This window comes from Scomber scombrus, chromosome 1 (genome assembly GCF_963691925.1).
Source record: "Scomber scombrus chromosome 1, fScoSco1.1, whole genome shotgun sequence".
Taxonomy (NCBI): domain Eukaryota; kingdom Metazoa; phylum Chordata; class Actinopteri; order Scombriformes; family Scombridae; genus Scomber; species Scomber scombrus.
This window is the reverse complement of record NC_084970.1, coordinates 25,004,755-25,027,318: the sequence shown is the minus strand read 5'-3', so window position 1 is coordinate 25,027,318 and position 22,564 is coordinate 25,004,755. Positions and strand designations below refer to the sequence as shown.

At 39.6% G+C, this 22,564-nt stretch overlaps 1 protein-coding gene across 2 annotated transcripts in view; it reads right to left on the bottom strand.

Annotated features, from left to right (window-relative positions):
* Positions 1–2,632: 2,632 nt before the first annotated feature.
* Positions 2,633–22,564, bottom strand: part of pcdh17 (protocadherin 17) — a 58,466-nt gene continuing 38,534 nt past the window's right edge. For both annotated transcript variants that reach the window (XM_062416041.1, XM_062416050.1), the window contains exon 4: positions 2,633–3,359. In XM_062416041.1, the coding sequence (XP_062272025.1) occupies positions 2,662–3,359 (698 nt within the window). In that variant the 3' untranslated portion in view covers positions 2,633–2,661. The remainder of the gene's footprint in view (positions 3,360–22,564) is intronic.

Below are 22,564 nucleotides of genomic sequence, written 5' to 3'. Positions count from 1 at the left end.
CTGAAATAAAAAAAAACATGGTAAGTAGGTAAAAGATGCAGCAGAACGGCAGAATGACAGGAGAATGCCCAAACATGTACCTCCATTAAGAAAAATGGGCAAGAACAGAAATAGCAAAATACTCAGATGTGACATGCCTGCGGGATAGAATGTTTTATATCTGCTGTCAAAATTCCAACTCAGCTTGGATTCACTTTACACAGTAAACACACCAGGAGCCATATGAATGTAAGTCACTGTTCCCTCTCATGGATGCATCTTACATAGATTTGGTGATTGTGGTCACATCTTCCAAAACACATCTAGTCTAATAGCCTACTGTTCTGCTTGTTTACTGTCAGAGAATATTACAGTAGAAAAAGCATCTCCCATTATTATTTCAGAGAGTGGCCGAAATGTGCCAAGATTTTCAAAAAATAAATGTCTGTATATTTTTTTAAGAAAGCCTGAATGTGAAGACACTTGGTTATATAAACCGTGTACCTAAACAGCTAAGACATCAAATCCAAAGTAACCTCATATAGAATTTCAGATGTCAAGTTTCTCTGCAAAGTATGAGAATTCTAACATGTATTGAGAAGGAGTACATACATAAACAACACAGACTGCTGAAAAAGAACCTCGTTTGGTCCTTTATAGAAAATGCACATTCTGGTGGACCAGGGCTTCATAAGCAGTCACAAGCTCCACAGATACAACAAGCTCTCCGCAGAGACAGTAAGGCAGTTTTATGATCACCAAGGAAACCACTCCACTTTCCATATGGCAGGTTTCTTTTTTGGAAAGAAAGTAAAAACATAATGAACACAAAATACGCATACTAGTTATTGATAAAGAAAATAGCTGCCCTGTAAAAATCTGCTCAGTAAAAATATTCAAACTGTTATCTTGTGGTTGTTGCTTTTTGTTGTTGGTTTGAACTGTATTCTAGATCAGCTGGCTCATTAAGCTTTCAACAGTTATTGTATATGATCCAGCTGGATCTCAGGGTAAAAAGAGGCGACATCTCAAAAGCATGAAGCCAGCCTGCAAAGATGCAGAGTAGAGGATAAACAAAAACACCAACAAAAACCCAAACTAAAGCAAACTCACAGAGTTCGACAGCTACTAAGGCAACTTTTGCCAAATACAATATAAGCCCATGTATATTGCAACACAACTATATATTAATTTAATAAAATACACAATATAGCTTTTGTACACATAACAATTTGGCTCAAATGCACAGAAATTGCAGTAAAATCAATAAAAATATGTCAATTTTTTTGATGTAAACACATCTAAATTGGATACATTTACACATATAATGATATTATGTATAGTGATAATGTGAAGGGACATTTTCTTGTTTATTCATATTTTTGGATATTTGTCTTCGAAACAATGGCAGTGTCCTTTGCAGTTCTTTGAGTTAATACCACACTCTTGACCTTAACTCGAGGACACATTTTGCTGAGATTCCTCATTTCTTTTTTTTCTGATAAAATGTATAAATATTTTGTTAATATTTGGACACTATACATGGATTCATACATATAGTCATCTATATAATCATATAGATATCATCTTTTCACAGTTGAGGAAAAATGTCCCTTTTTATACAACTCGTGATTGCCTTAAGGCATAGTCACACACATGGTAATTCACTCTACACAAGGGACTGAAAGCTGATGATGTACATGTATAAGACAATTACACAGATGGCCAGTCGTGTGTATGCATTAGTGTGTATGTGTGTGCGTGTGTGTCATGTGTTTGCGTGTGTGGGGGCATCAGTGCATTTGAGTGTGTCAGCGTGTGTATGCGCAAAGTGTAGCGCACATGTGTAAAATTGGTGCGTGCGACTACACTGGTCAGCAACATGAATGTTTAAATAGAGGCGTGAGACAGACACAGCTTACACATGTGACTACAAATGACAGGTGGAACATGGTTACACTGTTAATAATTCTCCTTCAGTGGAGCTTTAAGCCCCTCTTACTCCAAGTCCATAACCAACCCCAGCGAACACACCCCTGATTAACAATCAATTTCTTCATGTTCAGATACAGGATCCATAGCACGTTAAACACCTATATTAAAGTCAGTAAAGATAAGGTTGCTTTGTGTAATTCGGTCTTTCACTGTCCCAGATAGATTAGAATTTGTTTCTCTGTTTTCGCTTCGATTGTCATGTCTGACCATAAATAGTCCTTTCTCCTTCAGTGTCTATGGCCATCACACATAACAGAAATCCACCTACACACACTTAGATATGTAGGATTTCACGAGAGACCATGAACAACACACTTATGAGCTGGTGGGCACTTAGATAAAAGCTTGCGAGGTGCCAGAGGCATAAGCCTCTGCAATTTGCTTGAGAATCCAAAACAAAAGAGTTTAGAAATTCAGCAGAATTCAGATGTTTGTTAAACAGTTCCTTTTTTTCTTTGTAGGGATCTTAGAATCAAAACTGGTGCCAAATGACTGACATAGTAAATGTTCCCATTGTCCATCCAGTGTCAGTACGTTTAACAACAAATTCAGTGAAAATAGCTCCTATTATAAGAGCTATTTAACCTTTTTGATTTGTTTTGGTGACAGTTTTGGCATGAGAGTTTTTGGAATAGCGTCCTATTCCTCTCTCTATCTCCCTACTTCTTTTTGCTGAAGTCCTTTATGTCACTTCCTGAGTGTGCCAGTGGCCTCACTTCCTCTGCAGTCCTGCAATAGTTTGTCGATGTCTCTCACCACCTGGTCAGCGTCCATTCCGTCACGGTTCGCTTCGGGCTCCACCTGCTCCAGGACACACTCCATTTCACCTGTTGTCTCTTGGCTGATCCTAGAGCGGGCCTCGGCGAGCACCTTGGCCACTGGGTCTGAGGGAGGCAGGGGTGGATAGATCCCCTGGTCCCTGGTTTGTTTGGTTGGTGACATGTATTGACCATCAGGATGCCCATAGTGGCCGGAGCAGGTGGCAGGAGGAGGTTTGCCTTCAGCCCCATCAGCTGGGCTTTTGACTGAGGAGCAAGGAGACATGCTGGAGCAGCCCTTGGTAGGACTGCTCGACGCTGAGGGTACCTCTTGGAGCAGTGGGCTGAGGGCACGTTTCGCTTTCAAGTAGGGCTTGACGTTGGCAACCAGTATGGTGTGGTCACGCCGCTCTTTGCCAAATGTGCAGAATGTCTTCTTGCCATTGGGGTTGACTGTCTCGTAGGTCTCTGTCTCAGGCACAGATTCCATTCCTGCTGGCACGAACATGTTGTTGCGGTAGTCGATACCCTCTGCCTGGTTTCCTCCAGCTGGGAATTGGGGCATCCAGCAGCGGTCAGAGTGACCCAGTACTCTGCACTCCTCTGTACAATTCACGCAATCCTCATCTGCAGATAGAAAGAAAAGGGAGGGATGGATGGAGAAGACAGAGAGATTCATGTGAGTAGTTTGCATAGAAAAGAGTAAAACCACATAGTGAGAGGGTAATACAATCATAGTGATACTATGAAACTGAACTTAACAGTACACAGAGTTGGAGACCACTGTTAGTTCTCTAACAGTGTTAAAGCCAAGGCTAATGGAATTATGTAAAAAAAAAAAAAAAAGGAAGAGCCAGCTAAGGATGTCCCATCCCAATATAAATGCATGCACACGTGCATGCACGCACACATATGTACACACACCTTTCCAAGGGACTGGGGGACACCTGCTAGCATTTTCCAAGGCTCTGATCAAGGGGATGGCAGAGCATACAGAGGAGATGGGGAGGGAGCAAGAGAAAAACAACAACAGTTGAGGTTTGGCAAAGGCATAGTGCCGTTATCATAAATTCATGTCAGTGGGCTTTGAAGCCCTCCCTAGACAGAGAGGCTGTGCCAAATGGCTTGTGCTTCTTCCCTGTGTGTTTGTGCCTGTTTATTTGTGTGGTTGTTGTTGTAGTGTGTGCATGTGTTTATGAGTGTGAGTGTGTATTCCCCTCTTTCATCTCTATTCAGAAGGATGCACACCCTGGCTGATTATGGGAGTGTTCATGCCTGTGTCAAACGAATCCAGAACTTGGTTTAAAAAAAAAAAAAAAAAGAATAAAAAGAGGAGCACATTTTTTCTCCTCTTGGGCGTGAAGTGAAAAATAGAGGGGAAAACGGAGCATCTGTTGTCCCACAAATGGAATTTTCCCATTGGCCGGGTGGGATTAAAACAAGAGAAGACACAGAAAGATCCTAAGAGTTAAGACTATACATATAAAATTGGTACCAGGAGTTGCTTGTTTCATCCAGATATCAGACTGTAATATACTGTAAGTGGTTAGTTTAAGTGACTTTAAACGGTGGAGACTGTTATTTCTGGCACTTTTTCGGGCATTTGTTGTATCTGTTATTTAGATGGACTAAAACAGACTATCTGCATGCACTACTCAACACATCTCAGTATGCTGTCTTTAAAAAGCTACAAGGCACAGGTTAGACAAACTCATGAATGCAACAAACACAGCAGCTTTTAACACTGCTCTCTAGTAAAATCCAAAGGTTGCTCGCACAGGCTTCTAAACAAATGCAGCAGCTCAAGGAAATTTGCATGTTGGTTTTGAAATACGTGATGCATGTCTGTCTGTTTATGGAGCCAAACGCTCTACACAAGCACCAAATTTCTATTTTCTTATATTGACACAAAAACAAGCAGAAAAAGAACTAAGGAGGCCTTCTTTGTTGAGAGGAATTAGGCATGTCTATAGGAGCTTAATTTTGGCATTATTGCTGTTTGTGTTGTTAATGGCACAAGAGGGAAACAGCAATACAAGAAGTAAAAGTCAGTCATAGAATTAGCAGTTTCACACTTGTCAGTAACAGGGAACAGCCTCTCAATTCCCTTTTGAATGTAAATGGCCAAAACCTCATTTTTAATCAGTTTAGTGTATCTTCCTGCAACAAACCTGTTGTGGTTTGAGAAATCAAAGTCAGTAGGTTACATCACACAGGAAGTGAATACAGTATGCTCTCAAAGAGTTTATTTTAAAGACAACATTTAATGGATGTTGAATGAGGCTACTCAGAGTTTTACAGCATTTCCACTATTATTCTCCACCAAATGTGAGAAGACAACAACATTACTGTTAGGGGCTGTAAAGCCACCCCATCAATTCCATTATGCAATGCATGGACCTTTATAGTATGGCGAGAGTGCTGCTTTAAAGACCACAAACTTGGGACTAATACAATCTTTTGTTGATGCGATTGAGCGGGCAGAGTGGATAAGCTTGAGTGCGCTTGACTAGGCTGTCTCTGCTGTGTTGCGGGTCAGCAGCCTGGATTCCTGAGAGACTGCCCTCCTAAGCTGTAGAGATGAGCTTAACACTTCACAAATGTTTGAAGAAGCCAAACAGTGCTGGCAAAGAGGGCCTGACATTTCCCATGTTGCGGTAGGCATCTGTAGAGGAAATAAGGTGAGCTGGAAAGCAGGGGCCTGACCAGTTTGAGACGGACTACATTTAAATGGTGTGGAGGTGAGCAAATGCACTGCACACGCTGAGGAGCATTTGTGTGTCTGTGCAAGAATGATTTGAGTAAGAAAATATATACAACACACCAAAGCAAAAAAAAAATCAATGATTTGGTTGAAAGCTTGTTCATAAATAATACAAATCTGAATACACTTTCGAACCAGAACACACTGTAATCCATCATCAAGCCACAAAATACCCTACATGTATCCAAGCTTAACAGCAAGACAACCACTGACTTTCACACACCCAGCTCACATTGCATTCAAGACATACACAATTAACTTGGCCCCTACAATGTCTTCATGCTCTCAGAGGTGATTGTCCATTCACCGTGTGCATATTAAAGCATAAATAATCCATGCAGACGTATTTCCCTCTATTTAGTTGGAGGAAACCTCTGATAGATTATTCATGTCTCAGCTGCACAGTCAACCTTGAGGCGTTCTCCTCATATCTATGGCTAACAATATGACATACGAGAGCAGGAGTGAAATTCATCCACCACCCCACCCTCCATCCCTCTCATTCTCCCTCTCTCTCTTTATGTGTCTCTTCACCACGGCTCCAACAGCTTTTTTGGGATGGGGAATAGACACCTTTACCAAAGGACACATTTGCCTGTGATGATTTCTTTCTCTGTCACTCCCTCTCTTTTTTCTCTCTCAGCACTGTGTATGGTCAAAGAGAAATTACAAAACGCAATATGTTGTCACAATTCAATCAATCAGTCAATAATGTGGTATGGCACAATGATAAAATGCACTAATAACCAGCAAATGTATTATTTTTTAATACAACAAATCACTGGCCATATTAGGGGGGTAGAGGGTTACTATCTTTAATGCATCTCCATCACTTTTGATCTGCTTGTGCTGTCCACTCCCTTGTGCTTAATCTATCATAGGATTTTTTTCTGTATTTTCAACATCACTGCTTTGAATCTTTCATCTTAAAAAAGATGAAATTCAAAGTATCTGTTGTAAAAAAATCTCAAAGATATATAATCTATGTTTACAACATGCACACAACATTTTTTTTTTTTTTTTTTTTTTTTTTTTTAAATCTTTCAGGGTTTATTCTTTTATCAAGTTTGCAATCTTGGACACCAACATTCTATAGCTGAAAATACTTTTATCCTTAAATCTCATCTTGCATAAAGCTTTCAAAAGAGCAGTATATTTTATAACCACATTGGCCTTGAACCAAATAGGAATGATGAAAAAGGCAGGTGACAATCCACTGATATGCAGCAAGGATTTTGATTGCTCTGTATAAATTCTAACCAAAACATCTTAGACATCAGAGGAGCAGAAGAGAGGCAAGACTCAGCTTCATTTACAAGGAAAGAGTCACAGAGACACTGATCAAACAGCCCGGTCATAGGCAGGTGCAGTTGATATTTGTATCTCTGCAGCCCTATTGTAGACACTTGACCTGAATCCCTGATTGAAATCAGTTATTTATTACACCTCTATTGCTAACGAAAATAGTTTAATTAACTCCCCACACTCTTTTGTAATTGCGCATGTTTTTTTTAACAGCCAGCCAGTGCTATCTTACTACTTTTGGCAAGGTTAATTGCCTTGCTTTAGGGCAGAATAGTAAGACTGGGTAACAATGAGTTAGATAGGACAGCTATGTGGATGCCAGTTATTTTTACTGCTAAGAGCACATGAAACGGCTACAAAAGCGGCATAGGTGCTCTAAGAAATCTTTGAGCAACAGCAAAAGGACACACGGTGTCAAAGGAACCTCCACCTATTCAGAAAGACCATTAACTCAGAAGCACTGTGGGAAAGTAAATGATCCTGGTTCATTGAGTTGTTTGTCAGCAACGGATTTGGCATGCCTCATAACAGCAACTAGGATGACACAGGCTAGTGAATGTGAATACATAGATGAAAGAATTCGTTAATTACTTTGTGAATCAATGAGGTGTCTTATCTAAAAAGTAAAATCAGTCCCTGCAGGTATAACTTTAAAGAAACATAAATTTTGCAGACTAAATTAAGAATAGTCTGAATGAAACATTTCAATAAAGAATTCCATTTAAACGTTAAACACACAACACTGAATAACATAAAATACAGTATAATGACCTATTATTGTATTTAAAACAAGACACAGGCAACTAAACAAAGGCCTACATCTACTGTACTTGGACATTTCATACATGTGCATGTATGAGTTCATTTATACCTATAACTAAATAAGCAAAAAAAAAAACAGAAAATCTAAGTGACCAAAAAGACAGAACCTAGCTAAGAATACAAAACATTTCTCTTAAATTTCTCAGAACAGGTTGTCGGGGGGGCTGAAGCAATGTCCAAGCATGAACATGTTTAAACAGCGGTATAAGCACATGGTTTACACTAGGTACAGGGAGGAAGGAGGGTGGGACAAGCATTAGGGTTTGCACATATTATTCTCTTTATTTATTTGTTTATCTGTTTAATTTATTTTATTTTATTTCTTTTGAGTCTGTATCAGACAAATATGTTTGATTATTTAGATATGGTAATAAGTAAATATAAATAACAATTAGGATTAAAATACATACATAAATAAGATATAAACACACAGGAAATAAATAAATAATAAATAGTTGAATTATAAATTGGAGAAGGGGTAGGATTCAAAAAGCGAATGCTTCTTCCTACTCCTTTTCAAACATGTTTAATCAATGTTGTTTTCCTTGTTTTGTGCGTTTGACTGTTGTTTTCTGTTATGTAAGATACATATATTTATATCTTTTCTTTGTTTTTGTTTTTCTACATGTTTGAAATAAACCCTTCATTCATTCATTCATAATAATTTTAATTTGACATTTTTTTGTCTTTAGTTGACAAACAAGGGAAAATGATTTCCAATGTTGTCCTCTATGCTTTCTGTTAGTTGGTCTTGAGGAGCTTGTGCACTGAGCCTTTGTTGTGTGGTTGTGGTGGATTTACAAGAACAGTAATCATATCATTTTCTAATACTCCTTAAGGACCCACATGTAAGTGCAGAAGTAACAGAAAACACACAACAGCAAAGCACGGATGGACGGTGCAAGATGTACACACACACACACACACACACACACACACACACACACACACACACACACACACACACACACACACACACACACACACACACAAACACACACACACACACACACACACACACACACACACACACACACACACACACACACACACAATATCAGACAATGATATCACAACTCCACTTGATATGATTCACAACCCAGTGTCCACTATAGAATGTCAAGATGGAATGAGGTTGATATCAAAACACTTCAATAACCTAAAGGGGTCAGAAGCAAATGCTGGAGGAAAGAAAAACCCAGTGGACTACTTAATTAAATGTTCTGCTGCCATTTAGTAATGTAGTAGTAATGTAATCATATATAAACAGCAACATTTATCACCGTCTTATATCACTAGAGTATCAGTATCATGAAAACCTCAGCGTTTACAGCAACAGTGGGGACACTTTTTCTACTGAGCCATAAAATAGCTCTCATCTCTCTTCAAAATTATAAAAAAAAATGCCCCTCTGTTTTTCTTCTAGAAAAAAACAAAATTTTTATGAAAATTAATACTTAATTAACAAGGACCTCGGGCCATGCAAAACACAAATTAATGGGCAAGAAAGCACAGGGCTCTCCCTCAACACACTAATATAAAGTAACCAGTCACTATCCTTAGAATCCCGAGATTGTTTTTTTCCCCCCTCCTTGATTTAATTTTTCAAACTTTCAGAGTGGAAGCTCTCAGCAAAGTGGGTGAAGGATGTGCACCTAAACCAACATGTGAAAAAGTGTGTCTGTGTATCAGTGTGTGTCATAAAGCATGGTGTGATTTCCCTAAACACCCTTTTCTACCCCCAGACACCTGCCCCCCTGGCCCTACATGCCCATCCCTCCTCGCTTTATTACCCAGCCCTGTGATTAATGTCCCTCTGTCACACACTGTGGTTCTTGTGGATGGAGGGGGGGATGTGGAGAGAGCTGTACACACAGACTATAGCAAAGCAGCAGCAGAAAGCTGAACACAGGACAAACTGATAGGAAACTTAAACACACATTAAGTTCATATGCGCCGGAAATTAAATAGCGAAGATTACATAATAATTCTGCATCCATCACTGGGATGGGGAATTATTTTACCATCATGCACACCTGGGTGGTCATTAGACAGCTCTATGAGCAACTAAAGTAGCCGATGAGAATAGAGAATGATCCGAGATAATGTGTGTGTTGAGTTATTGTGTTGTGGTGAAAATCCCCCAACCCACCCAAGGTGGACAGGAGGAACGGCAGCTGACGAATTGCAAAGAGCATCTGTGACAGACCACGACTGCACCTGTTCACCTGGGGGAGCTCACAGTGTGTGTTTATGTGTGTGTGTGTGCAAGTGTGTGTGTGATTGTGTTTTTAATCTCCTCGCCTACTGCTATCTAGCCCAGCTGATCCATGCAGCCCCCTCGTCGCATTCTCAGCCAATCAGGGTGACTAAATATTTGAACTGCACAGATGACAAAGTCTCATCTCTGGCTGAGCTTAATGTTTACTAAATATGTTATGATGTCTCAGGTTGCCGGTCTACCAAACAGCAGCAGTCAAAGAGTGTTTTAAACGTTGGGTCACAGTGAACAGTTTGCTTCAAAATCTTCTGTTCTTGTTTTCTAAGAAATCAGTTTACAGGGAAGACAAGAGGGCTGATTTGTCCTGGGGCTTTACAACAGTCTTTGAATATTGTATTCATTGTTGAGGTAGGTCTAAAAACACTTTTAAAATTTGTAAACATGACTCTAAGTTTTTATAAAATAACTGTATTGCACTCTCTCTCTGTTGGGAATTTAGTCTATCATGACACAGACCTAAAGAAGTCACTTTATTTCTCAACAATATTATCATTGTCATCATTATTGTAATGACAATGAGAACATAACTTAAGTGTATTACTGCATCAGATATTGTTATGATTCTAAAACAGAGTAATGCTGGGAAGGCAGACTGTTCTCTATAGCTGGCCAGTCTGTTTTGTCAACATTTTGAGGTTGCAATTCAGTGGTATTCCCACAGAACTGCTGTTTTGGTGTATTCATCACAGTTTGCTTAGGGACCAGCATTTTATAGTAGCTCGCTTCTCTGCTTGAAACGTATTAGCAAATGTAAATGGTGCCCATGATTTGAATTAATATGTAAATGTGGTGTAAATTGCAGTTTTAAACACAATCCATCTTTTTTTCTAGTGAGGCTTTCTTTATTCAAAGAATATTTGACAATCCTGGCACCAGAGACCATGACCATTATAATGTGTCTAAGTAATGTAGTAGTATCCAAATCAAAACAATTGTATGATATAATATGATAAATTGTTTGTTAACAGCATACAATTATTGATTCAAAGTTCTATCTGAGTGTGGCCGTTTGTTGAGGGAATAGCTTAGATCTGGATTGTTTTGTGCTGTGGGTGGCTTAGTACATAGAAAAGGATACTTCTCTCCAGTGTAATAGCTTTTATCACAGTGGGAGGCAAGAGAATACCGATGCATAGCAGGAAATGCTTGGCAGCAACGGTGGGGGTGCCCAGTGGCTGGCGATGCCGAGACCGAATCAAGGACATATATCTCAGGATCAAACACGTCCTCTCTTCAGGCGTTCCCTCACAAACTGCAGGCCCCTCCGTCAGCTAATGCCTGGCTAAGTTGTTCAAAGAACACCCTGAGGAGAGAGTATTTATGCATGGGAGAAAGAGGGATAAAATCCCAAGAGGAGGAGGAAGAGGAGCATAAGCTCATATTCAAACAAAAAACAAACACACAAAGCCTAATCAATGATGAGCGGGCTGTGTGCTGTGGGTGGCGATAAAGGTCTGTGGGTTGTAGAGATGAGGGTCATCTGACAGGCAGGTTGATGTTCTCAAACAACACTTTCCCTTTAACACAAACCAGCAATGAGGGCCCTAAAATGCTCATTTTGGTCCTTGTAAATAAAAAATTGTTTGCAAGTGACCTACCTGGTTATATAAAGGCTGCTGCATGTGTGTACATGTGTGTGTTTGTGATTGCCCATTTGTGTCTGAATAGAACAGAATAGAATATGCACTTAGCTCTGCATGCATCAGTGTGTCTGCAACTTGAGGGTATATTGATTGTTTTTAATGAACCTCATTTAAAGATACTCCATTAAAATATGAATTTGATTTATTTGCATTCTGCATATTTTTACTACTTGCTTTTGACTTGTTTTTCACAGCTGAGGCATGTGCTGCCTGCTATAATCTCAATAATCAAAGGTTTCAGTTGGCTTTAATTGTTTGTGACGGTTTGCCTTGAGACAACTGTGTGAAAAAGGGTGGTGGGAGGATGGGTGTGGGGGGTGTGGAAAGACCTCAGCATTTCTCTGTTATCTGTTGACAATCAGACCTCAGACCAGAAAAACCAACAAACAGGTTCAACAGTAATGAACGGCCATGGGAACCAATGCAAGGCCAAAAGGCGCTGAGAACAGGCAAACTTTATCTGTGACGTGTGACAGCAAAAACAAATTCCCACTGCTATGTTTGAGCAGCCTACTGAGCCATGTGTTCTTCATTCAGGTACTTTCCTTGCCAGGGACAGAACAGCAGAGAGGAAGAAAACTAAGTGAGAAAATGTTTTGTGACTTTTTTTCCCCCTGTTGCACATACAACAGCTTGGAGCATTCACTGTTCACAGAAGTCAGAGGAACACAATAAATATTGCAAGGTCAGTCAAGAATGATCTTTGCTTTCGCCAATCAAAACGAATCTGAGGCTTTTCTACAACCTGTGACTTAAGCCCTTGTAAAATTCACATTTCCTCTGGCTATAGCTCACTCTCCAGCTCCTCTTTCTCTCACTCCTTAAGTGTTCTAATGGTGGAGCAATTGCAGCAGAGCAGCCACAGGCAGGCTATTAGATATGGATCTCATTCCTGCTGTCATCAAGCTATTTATATCAAACATTAACATGAAAAGGCCATACCCTAAAAGCCATCAATAGTTTTACAATACAATGATAAAAGCATTACCTATGTGGACAATTGTCTGAAGGTATGTACACCAACCAGCTACAATATATTCATACCTGTATCAAATAACATTTAGACTTCACAGTATAAAAAGATAATATTGTGTATTTACTCAGCAGGTGCAGCAGGCGTGCACACCAATGTGAACACATGCACTCACATAAAAACCCATACATACATAACAAGGCATTATGTACACATGAGATTGTGTTTTCTACGCATCTGTGATGTGAACAGTGGCCTATGTCTAAATACTGTACATAAAATTATCAAAGTAGTTAATAAAACAACTCTGCTGCACTTCTTTTAAAACAGGATTAGGTGTTGTCTGAGACTGACATGTTAGCAAGAAGGAACAAAGACAGCCAGAAAGCCACAGGTCAATAGTATATTGCTACCTTTACCTGGAGAGAGACATGTAGGGTGGCACAAAGGGTGGCAAGGAGACAAGAAGGGGACTTATTAGAAGATGAGGCGAGAAGCGTGGTGAATCAGTGGCTAATCCTCCGTTTCCTCTAAGCCTGTGTAATTAGGACATGGGGGATTGCACCATGACAGGGGATGCTTCTGGACCGCCTTGCTCTTTTTTCCTCTTTTATTTATTTCTTTCCTCTTTAGCCTGGCTTTATGGCAGTTTGTCATCTAAATATAGCACGCATGTGTGTGTCTCGTCTTTATTGTGTGTACATCTCAGCGTGCTCACTCATAAGCAACATAAACAGACACAGCATGCCTTCACCATGTTTTATTTCTACTCACTACTACTTACTGTTTGCAGACGTGATGGGGAGCAAACTTTTTTTTGCTGTTTTGGTCGCTGCGTGAAACCCTTAGAATGTATTTGGGCATATTTGTGGGAATCAAATGTACTGTTTCAGCCAAACAACATTCTCTGTGCCACACGCACACACACACACACACACGAACACACACACACACACAGATACACACACATACACACACACATCCACACACCAAACAAACACGCTGTGAATGAAGGGTGTCTATAAACAAAAAGCCTTAGGAGAGAGAGAGAGCATTATGGACCAGACATGAGATCAAGGACCAGAAAGGCTGATCAGCATCCTTCTGCCTGTTAATAGCCTTAATCTACTTCCTTTCCTCAGTAGACGGAAAGAGAAAGTTGCCTTGGCCCATTTAGAGAGATATTGAGCGCAAGAATAAAGTGAGAAACAGAGGGAGAGAAAGTGAGAGAGAGAGAGAGAGAGAGAGAGAGAGAGATAAAGAAAGAACGAAAGAAAGAATGAAAAGGGAGGGCAGGGAATAAAAGAAAAATTAAGCCAAGAGAATCTATGACTCACTAGCTCATTACAGAAATCCTGTTTCTATCCAAGGAGAAAACAGGTTTAAAACACCCTATTAACGAAAGAATGAAGGGAAACCTTTTGTTGCTAATTCACAGAGGGTAGTCTTTTGAAGTGCCTCACTCTGACACATTTTTACATTTTAACCATACTACTTTAATGATGTTATTTCCAACACTCTTCATTTGAGGGATCTCTTAAATAGATTGGATTTAGTGCCTAAAATGAGGCGCTGTGGCCCTGTTCACACATCTGGCCTAAAACAACAAGGATCAACACATTTGCAACTGTTGAGGCTACATTCAGGCAATCCATACAATAACAAGATCCACCAGACATCATACAATCCTGTCACATTTGCAGAATTAAATCAGTTTTTTTTATTCTCTCTCTCTGTCTGCCTCTCTGTTTGTCGCTCTCTTTTGAACAAAGGGATTTGAACAACTCGGGGTGTCATCGCTTTGTGCAAGTAATCATTCCCATGTGTACTGCTTTAGGAGGATTAGGGAGAGTGCTTTTGATTCTCTGTCTCAACAGAACCATCACTACAATACAATACAAAACATACACATATACATTATATAGTAGTATAGTATCGTCCTTATTATTACATTGATGTTCTCTGGTATTGAATGACCTCAAACATGTTTTGCTTTGTGCTCTACATAAAGTTGCACTAACAAAAACAGTAGTAGTATCATTCATGAATTAATCCAAATAGAACAATTATGTCAGCCTTATGCTTATTTGACAGCTTCCTGCCACTGACAATATCTTCCTCATAGTGGCCGAAACAGATCAAACCCAATAAAGACTGTGTATGTACTGTTGGTGAAATATGTCATTGGGCCTGAAACTTGAGCCTAAACGAGCTAAGAAGTCGGAAAAAAACCCAGATGGTCATGGCTGCTTCTGAGTTGTGATTATGACAAATATTTCAGAGATCAAAAAAGAAATGCAAGTTTTCATATCACAAATACACATTTTAAATGCCATGAAATCAAGCCATAATACAGCAAATATAAAATAAATCCCTTAACCTAGTGTTGAAATTGTTGAACAAGACTGGATGTCAAATTTAGAAATACTTATAGGTGTTATTTATTTAGATTTAATTTACAGATTGTGACTAGAAACTCCAGTATTTCTTAAGAGAACAACTCTGACACTTGTGAGGATGCTCCCCAAAAACTGGTTCTGAAGTGGAACAAGTTCTATAATCTTAAGAACCCAAGGTATTTCTAAGGTTAGTTCTTTTAATCGGTACTTTTATACAATCTGGTGTAACTCATGGTTATGCTCTCTTCTCTCTGTCAGTTTGACTGATGGCTCAGCAGAGCAGGGAAGCTGTGGTGGAGACAGTGAACCAGCTGAAGTGACGATAACATTGTACTCGACAACTACGCACGTTACTGTTACTGCAATAAAACCTTTGCGGGTAAAAAAATCAATGGGAGTAATTTATCAAAACATCTGTCCAACAAGCATAAACATGTGGAAAACCAATATTTTCACCTTGTTTGCCCACAGTCTCCCATCCACTGCCGGCATTTTTCACACAACTGTAGCAGGCTGATTACGCTAACAGCAAATACAAAACAAAAAAAACTAAAACTAAAACCAAAGGTAAACTACTAGCCGCATATATTTAAGCAAATTGTTGTTAACTCAGCTACCGACTGAGACAGCAGCCCCCCCTCGCTCCAAACCAGCCCCTCCTCTCTACCAGCAATAGCTGCAGGCAGACTCTTCTTTTTAATCTCCACTCAGTATTTCCATGTCAGGGATATTTTATTGACATTTTAGATTTGTTTCCAGTGAGAAATTACTACGTTTACTTTCTGAGGTAAATATTACTGTTGCTGCTATAAAAACAATATTTAGTTATGCTGAACATATTAAACAATTGTAATCCTGTTCTTAATGTAATATTTTGTGTGAATGTATTTTAAAAACTTTAGCTATAGAAAAAACAACAACAAAGTAAACAACGATAAGATTATTGATAAAGAAGCGACCTATAAGGAGTATCAATAAGAATCATAATATAATCCCATTACTATGTGTTGTATACCTGTTTTACATAAATCCAGCTAAACTAATAGCATATTCAGCTCTGTAAAAATGCTGAGGAAAGTGTGAGTTTAAGCACATACCTCACATGACACCAGTCAGATGTTTTCAAACAGCCTAATATGACAGACTGAGCCTGCTTACTAGTGTGTGCAAATATTTTCATTTTTCTTCACTTTGACTCACTGGAGCATAAAAAATTGTGCATTTCCCCTGTGTATGTGATTGATGTATTAAAGAACCTCTCAGTACACATGACACATGGAAGTATGCACTATGTACATGAAATTTGGCAAATATTAACGAAGAAACAATTATTTATATGGCACTTCTCACAATCAGCAATGACATAGTTATCTCAATGTTAAAAACAGCCATCATCAATACTGAAAATGTATACTGTGAATGGAACTGATACAATGTGAACATAAAATTATAAAACAAGACAGTATCATGAGATACTGTAATAAAAATAGGATTGCCTGAAGCCCGGTTACTTGTTAAACAATACATCTGACAAAAGAGGGTAAGGTGGTGTGAAATCACACCACCTGTAAAGCTACCTGCCATGCCGAACACCACTCTGAATCCATCCTTTAGCACATGTCCCTCATGAGACTAATAGGTGCAATAAGAAAACTGTACACTTTAGCATGTAGGCATTTGATCAATTGTGCAGTGTAGCTCCCCTAAGGATATCGGCGGGTGTTGTACAGAGGCTAAGTGGAAAGGTGGAGAGAGGTAGGTTGAGTCGATGGTGTTGGCTTTCTCAGCCCTAGGGCCTAACACATTTAGAGAGTTAACTGACACACTTTGGATGTATTAGCCACAGTGAGCTCTGCCAACCTCTCCTCTTTTTCTGCTGAACCTCCTTCTCCTGCCGTCTATGTGTCACTACAATCTCCTCTCAAATGCAGGACTGAAGAACATGCCTTGTGTTTCAGCAACATTGCTTTAGCATTGATGTTCCGCAGTGCCCCAGCCAAATTGGTGTTTGCTGTCTAGACACTGGTTGCTTGTGTCTCTGTATGGATAAACATGCTTACACACTAACACTCTCACTCGTCTGTTTATAAGTATGATTAGATTAAAAGAAACTGACGGAAATGCAATAACGGTCTATTAGTCTACCCATCAGGGGGGATAATCATTTCAAATAGAAATGTGTTTTCCATCTCACTATCTAATTTATACTTTCTTTGCCTCTCCATCTGTTTCACTCCTGGGACTGGTGGGTTATGAGCACAAGGCTTTAAAATAGGCTGGGTTCAATTCCAGGCCACTGCAATAAAATACAAATAAATAGAAATATATAGCAATAAATACCTCTCAGACTCAGCTCATGAGAAAACCCAAAGGCTATAGGACCCCAGCTCTCTCCTACAAATGTATGCATTGAATTTGAAGGTGAGAAAAACAACTCTTCTCAATCCACGCTGCCCGATTCTATGTGGTGGTTTAAGATTAGGGTCAAAGATTAGAAGGCTTACACAAGATAAGAATGGGATTAAAAGAGCTCAGAGATGTAAAATTACAGATCAGAGAACTGGTGAAAACACACCTGAATTGTAAGCAAACTCATAACGCGGCAGCCACCTGTCCTACTTGAAAATCCCAGAAATCATGGGTAAAAAATAAAAAAATAAAAAAAATGAAACAGTGTATTCCTGACGAGAGAAAGGGAAGTGAATATTATGGAAGCGGCATCCAATATTCCAGAGAGGGATTCAGCACACATCAAAGGCTGCCTCTGCAGTAAGTCTGTTAGATTTGGGATTAATGGACTCCAGAGGGGCCTGGACACACACACACACACACACACACACACACACACACACACACACACACACACTAACAAACATGTACACACGCACAAAATCCACTACCACAACTCTGCCTGATAAGATTCACAACCCAGGCTAGCAAAGCACTGCAGTGCAGAGTATATCTGTTCTTGTAACTCTCCACAGTAGACTCTCTACTGCAGCATGATACTGTGTTACAACATGTTTTTAAGTCAGTGGAGGCAGTTTGTGTAATTTCTTAACATTCCAGTAAATTTTGAGCAATAAATGCTACAACTGCCCAGGTTGTCAAAGTGCAAGATTTCCACGAATGCATCACAGGATCTTTACAGTCATATCTATTTGATTGTTTGGACAAGTTCCTTATTTTGCTTGTCAAATTACGAGGCACATGCACAGACACACACATACATCCATGCATGCATACATGCACACACAACCGTAAGTTGCCTCCAGGCTCCAATGAGTTCATGCAAATTACAAAAATGCAAATTCTGCTGGTAAGACTCAGCTGTCCTATGATGCATTTTGAGAAAAACACAACAAAATGGGGGGGAAACTCACAATAAATCTATTTCATTTAATCTCGACAGACAGAAAGACAGCCTAATCCCCACCCTGACTGCCTTTCCACCCCAATACCCAGCCTCTCCCCATTCTGCCACCCCCTCCTGCATCCCCTGCCCTCTGGGCTTAAAACCACAGGTGTAGGCAAATGCAAACCACTGGGTGGAAAATGCTCGTTGACAGCATTCTGGTGTGTTTGCGATTGGTCAGTGAACAATGAGGGAGTTTCCTGAACCACTTGTCGTGCTGATGGAACAGCTGGACACCAACACCAAACACGGATCAGGGTGGGAAGAGACCATGCGGAACAACAGGGAACTTAAAACTAAAATGAGATTCAGCAGAGCTTAAGCTCAAATGTCATTTCACAAACTGTGAGCTGGAAAGAAAAGCAAGATTCACAAACACAAACAAATCTAAGCCACTGTAAGTTGCAAAAAAAAAAAAAAAAAAGCTCATTCAAATGTATTGATAATTGTACACATAGCATTTGTATTTTCAAAGAATAAAGAAAAAATACTTGGTGTAAATCCGTAATGAAATAGAACTTCTGTGTGTAGGACTGATTTAATTCCACTTGAAAATATATATGTATATTCATATTTGAGTAGAGATGGACATAATTTAAGAGCTCAAAGCTAGTAGGAAGATGCTGACAATCACCTGTTGTTGGATATGTCATGAATTCTGATGTGGTTGCCTGGATACAGCAACAGCAAGAGTGTGTATTTTCCATCAGTCTATGTGCTCTAATTCAGTGGCTCACTCCGCTATTGTCTGCTTCTTCTCTTTTGAACACCAACACGCAGGCACACAAGTACATGTATGCACGTACAAGTTCGAACCCACATCCAGTAGCACACCCAAACCTCATCCACATGATCATCCTGAGCAGCATTATCACAATCTAAGGAACTGGATTATCCCCAGGCTCAAAACTGCATCCTCTCTGATCCCCACTTGGGAGGGGATAAGAGGCAACGCAAGGGACCATCACCCAGATTTCCCCACTTGTTAATCAAGGCAGATTTTGATCACCTTCAGGGACAGATGGACAACTGTTTTCAAAACATCACAAAATAGTGAGCATTATATGCTATCTAGGGTACTTTCTTCAGCAAAAACAACACTGCAATGTCTCTAATACCCAATAATGCTTACTTTCTTCTTACTATATCAGATATGGATGCATACATATGATCCTGTATGGTGCCTTATATATGTAAAAATATGTATAAATATATGCTGCACTTCACTATTTTTAAAAACCAAAAATGTAAAATAATGTATTGCTATACACTCTAGCACTGTTTGAAGGATACGGCTGGTGATTTTCTCTACTTTCTTATTGTCAACAAATCTCATGCACAGAATCAAACCAACAATGAACTGACACGTATTGTGTGTGTATCCAAAGCCTGATATATCTTACATATCTTACCTCAGTGAGACACATTGTTGCACTGAGTGACAGGTTCCTTTACCCCACAGAGTATGGACATGTTTGTTTGACCACATTTTTGGTCTCTGGAGACTAATTCCATGCAGGGCAGACGCCACTGCACATGCGAGGTAACGTGGCTCTGTTTACATTGCTTCACTAACATTAACGTGCATGCACAACGGCATCTGCCTTACACAGAACTACTCTCCAGAGACTGAAAATCTGATCCTTGTTATTAGTCTTTGTACACGTTTCTAGACTAACTAATATGACACACTCTTTGTTGTGAAAAACATTTTATCTAATGCAACAGTGTGTCTCACTGACATGTTTTTAATAGTCTGCAGCGCAAAGAATAAGATGTATCAGGCTTTGGATACACACAAAACTTAGATAAATTCTTCAGTAGATCAATTCATTGTTGGTTTGACTTTGCACATTAGATTTGTTGACAATGAGAAAAATATACAAAATCACCAGCCATATCCTTTAAAACTTAGAGGAGGTGCAAACACCCATAAACAATGTATGAAGATCAATCGCACTTAGTTGTTTACACTGCAAGCCTTCTAAATCTAAATCTCCATAATAGACCTTTGTTGTGGTCTGAGGTGGGATGGTGAGGTCAGCTGTTAATTGGCTGCTGGTAATTACAGATGCATCTTAAGCTTGCTGACATTGTCCATGGGGCTTTGGAGACCTGCCTTGCAACTAATGCACCACAGAGATTACTGCAATGTACAGAAATGTACACAACTCTCTTTCATGCATAGTAAAGCAGCAATTAAAACTCCTGATTGTATAAGTCTAACCTTGTTTCATGCCCTGTCATTCAGCCATTTTGGGCATCATGTGTTAGGTATATAATTTATTTAGTGACTTAAACTGTATTTAGGTTGAGGGGAGCACATATATTTTTACACATTTAAGACCCGATCACTCCATCATTGCCCCACCTCTCTTCATTCAAATGTTCACGCTCCAGAATGCCTTCAACTCCTCCATCCTCTGCCAGTAGCCATGAGGGTGTTTTTTCCCATCTGTGGGGCTGCTACCCAGAGAAGAGAGGCAGCACAGGGACAATAGCAGCCACCCAATTAAAGCTGTGTTGGCCTCGCAATTCCTCAAGGTATTGCCATGTGACAGTTTAATTAACCAAGCCCCTTATCTTAATTTAGCAGGATCAAAAAGTAACAAACTGAGGTTATCGGAGAAAAACACTCCCAGTCGCCATCCACACATACTCCCCAAGACACACACATATCCGCATATTCTCTCTCTCTATCTCTATCAGTATAAGGAAGCTATGGTAAAGTTCCACATGTGTAACAGAGATGTTTAGTGAAATCCATACAACTAGCACACTATGGCTGGCATGTAGTGACACCAGCACAGATACTATACCACAAAGCACTATTTATAGTGCAAATGCTTAAGCGCATCTTTAATACAGCTGTAGGGGTCGGTCTAATGACAATCTTTGTATACTCCCACACTGTGTACAAGTATGCCTGTGAGTTTGTGTACATGTGACTGGGTGCAGGCATGTCTTAGCAGGATGTGTGTTTAAGATGACAGGTTTCTCTTTTGAATTTGAACTGGTGGCTCAGTGGCAGCAGGGAACCTGGCACCATGCTACTTAAGCCATCTCCCACGGAGTCTACCTGCTGTCCCACCCCTCTTCATCCATCTACCCAGCTCTTCCATATCGTCAATTGATCATTTATCAACTGGTTGCCATATTTTTTCCTTCCTTCATTGCAGCGCTTCTGACTTTTTCATTCTTACAATCCATCTATTTGTTTATTTCATACACATTAGCCCCATTGCTGTGCATTGTCTTTCATATTTCCTGTTTTTCTTCTTTTCTGACATCCCTCATCATCACATCTACTGTCATTGCATGAACCACATACCCTCTCTTTGTTTTAGTGTTTCCTATTCTTCAAATACTCCATTATCTATAGCACTGCAGGCTGTGGATGAAAGGACATTACTAGTTATGGTTGAACAGAGAAGAAGTCCTGATGCCTTGGATAGGCCAGGCCCATTTATCTCTCTGGTTCCTGATGCAGTGCAACATGGGGAAACAATGCCCCAGGGCAACACAAATATTCATTCACATCAGCCAAGGAAACAGCGTGGACAAAGGGCCCTTCACTTGTATCTTACTGATTCAGTGGAAGTTGTGTTGAATTCAATGTCAAGAGACATTTTACCATGCATTTCATTTTCACATAATCAGAGCTGAACAATTTCCCTATTTTACAACTGCCAGCACAGAATTGATCAAGCAATCTGTCTTTGTAATTGATAATGTTATTGCATTCAATATAGCATAATTGAGCACAATATAAGTCAAGCCATGGCATACTTTAACTCAAACCTAAGAAAAATAAGTGCCATTTAGCAGACGGTGGCTGTCAAATCCATATAAAAAAATATAATAACAACAGTTCACTTACAGATGACACTTTTCAGCCTGGATTTTTAAGTTGTACTTGGGGAGAAAATATATCATTTGTACCACATGTTTGCAGGTAGATACTGAAATGGTACACAGCTTCTAAGTAATACAATGTACGAGAAGTACATTATGCCAACCAGGGACTCATTAAATGAAGTGTATGGGGAGATCAGAGACGTTGTGTAAGAATGATATGTGCCAACAGTGAGTTCACCTCCCGTTGCCTACAATAGGTTATTAAAATATGTACATTTCACAGAGCCTTAATCTTATCTAATCACTGTCACTGATTTGGAAAACTAGTTTGTTGTGGTCTTAAATTCAAATAAAGAAACAAAAATGAATGAT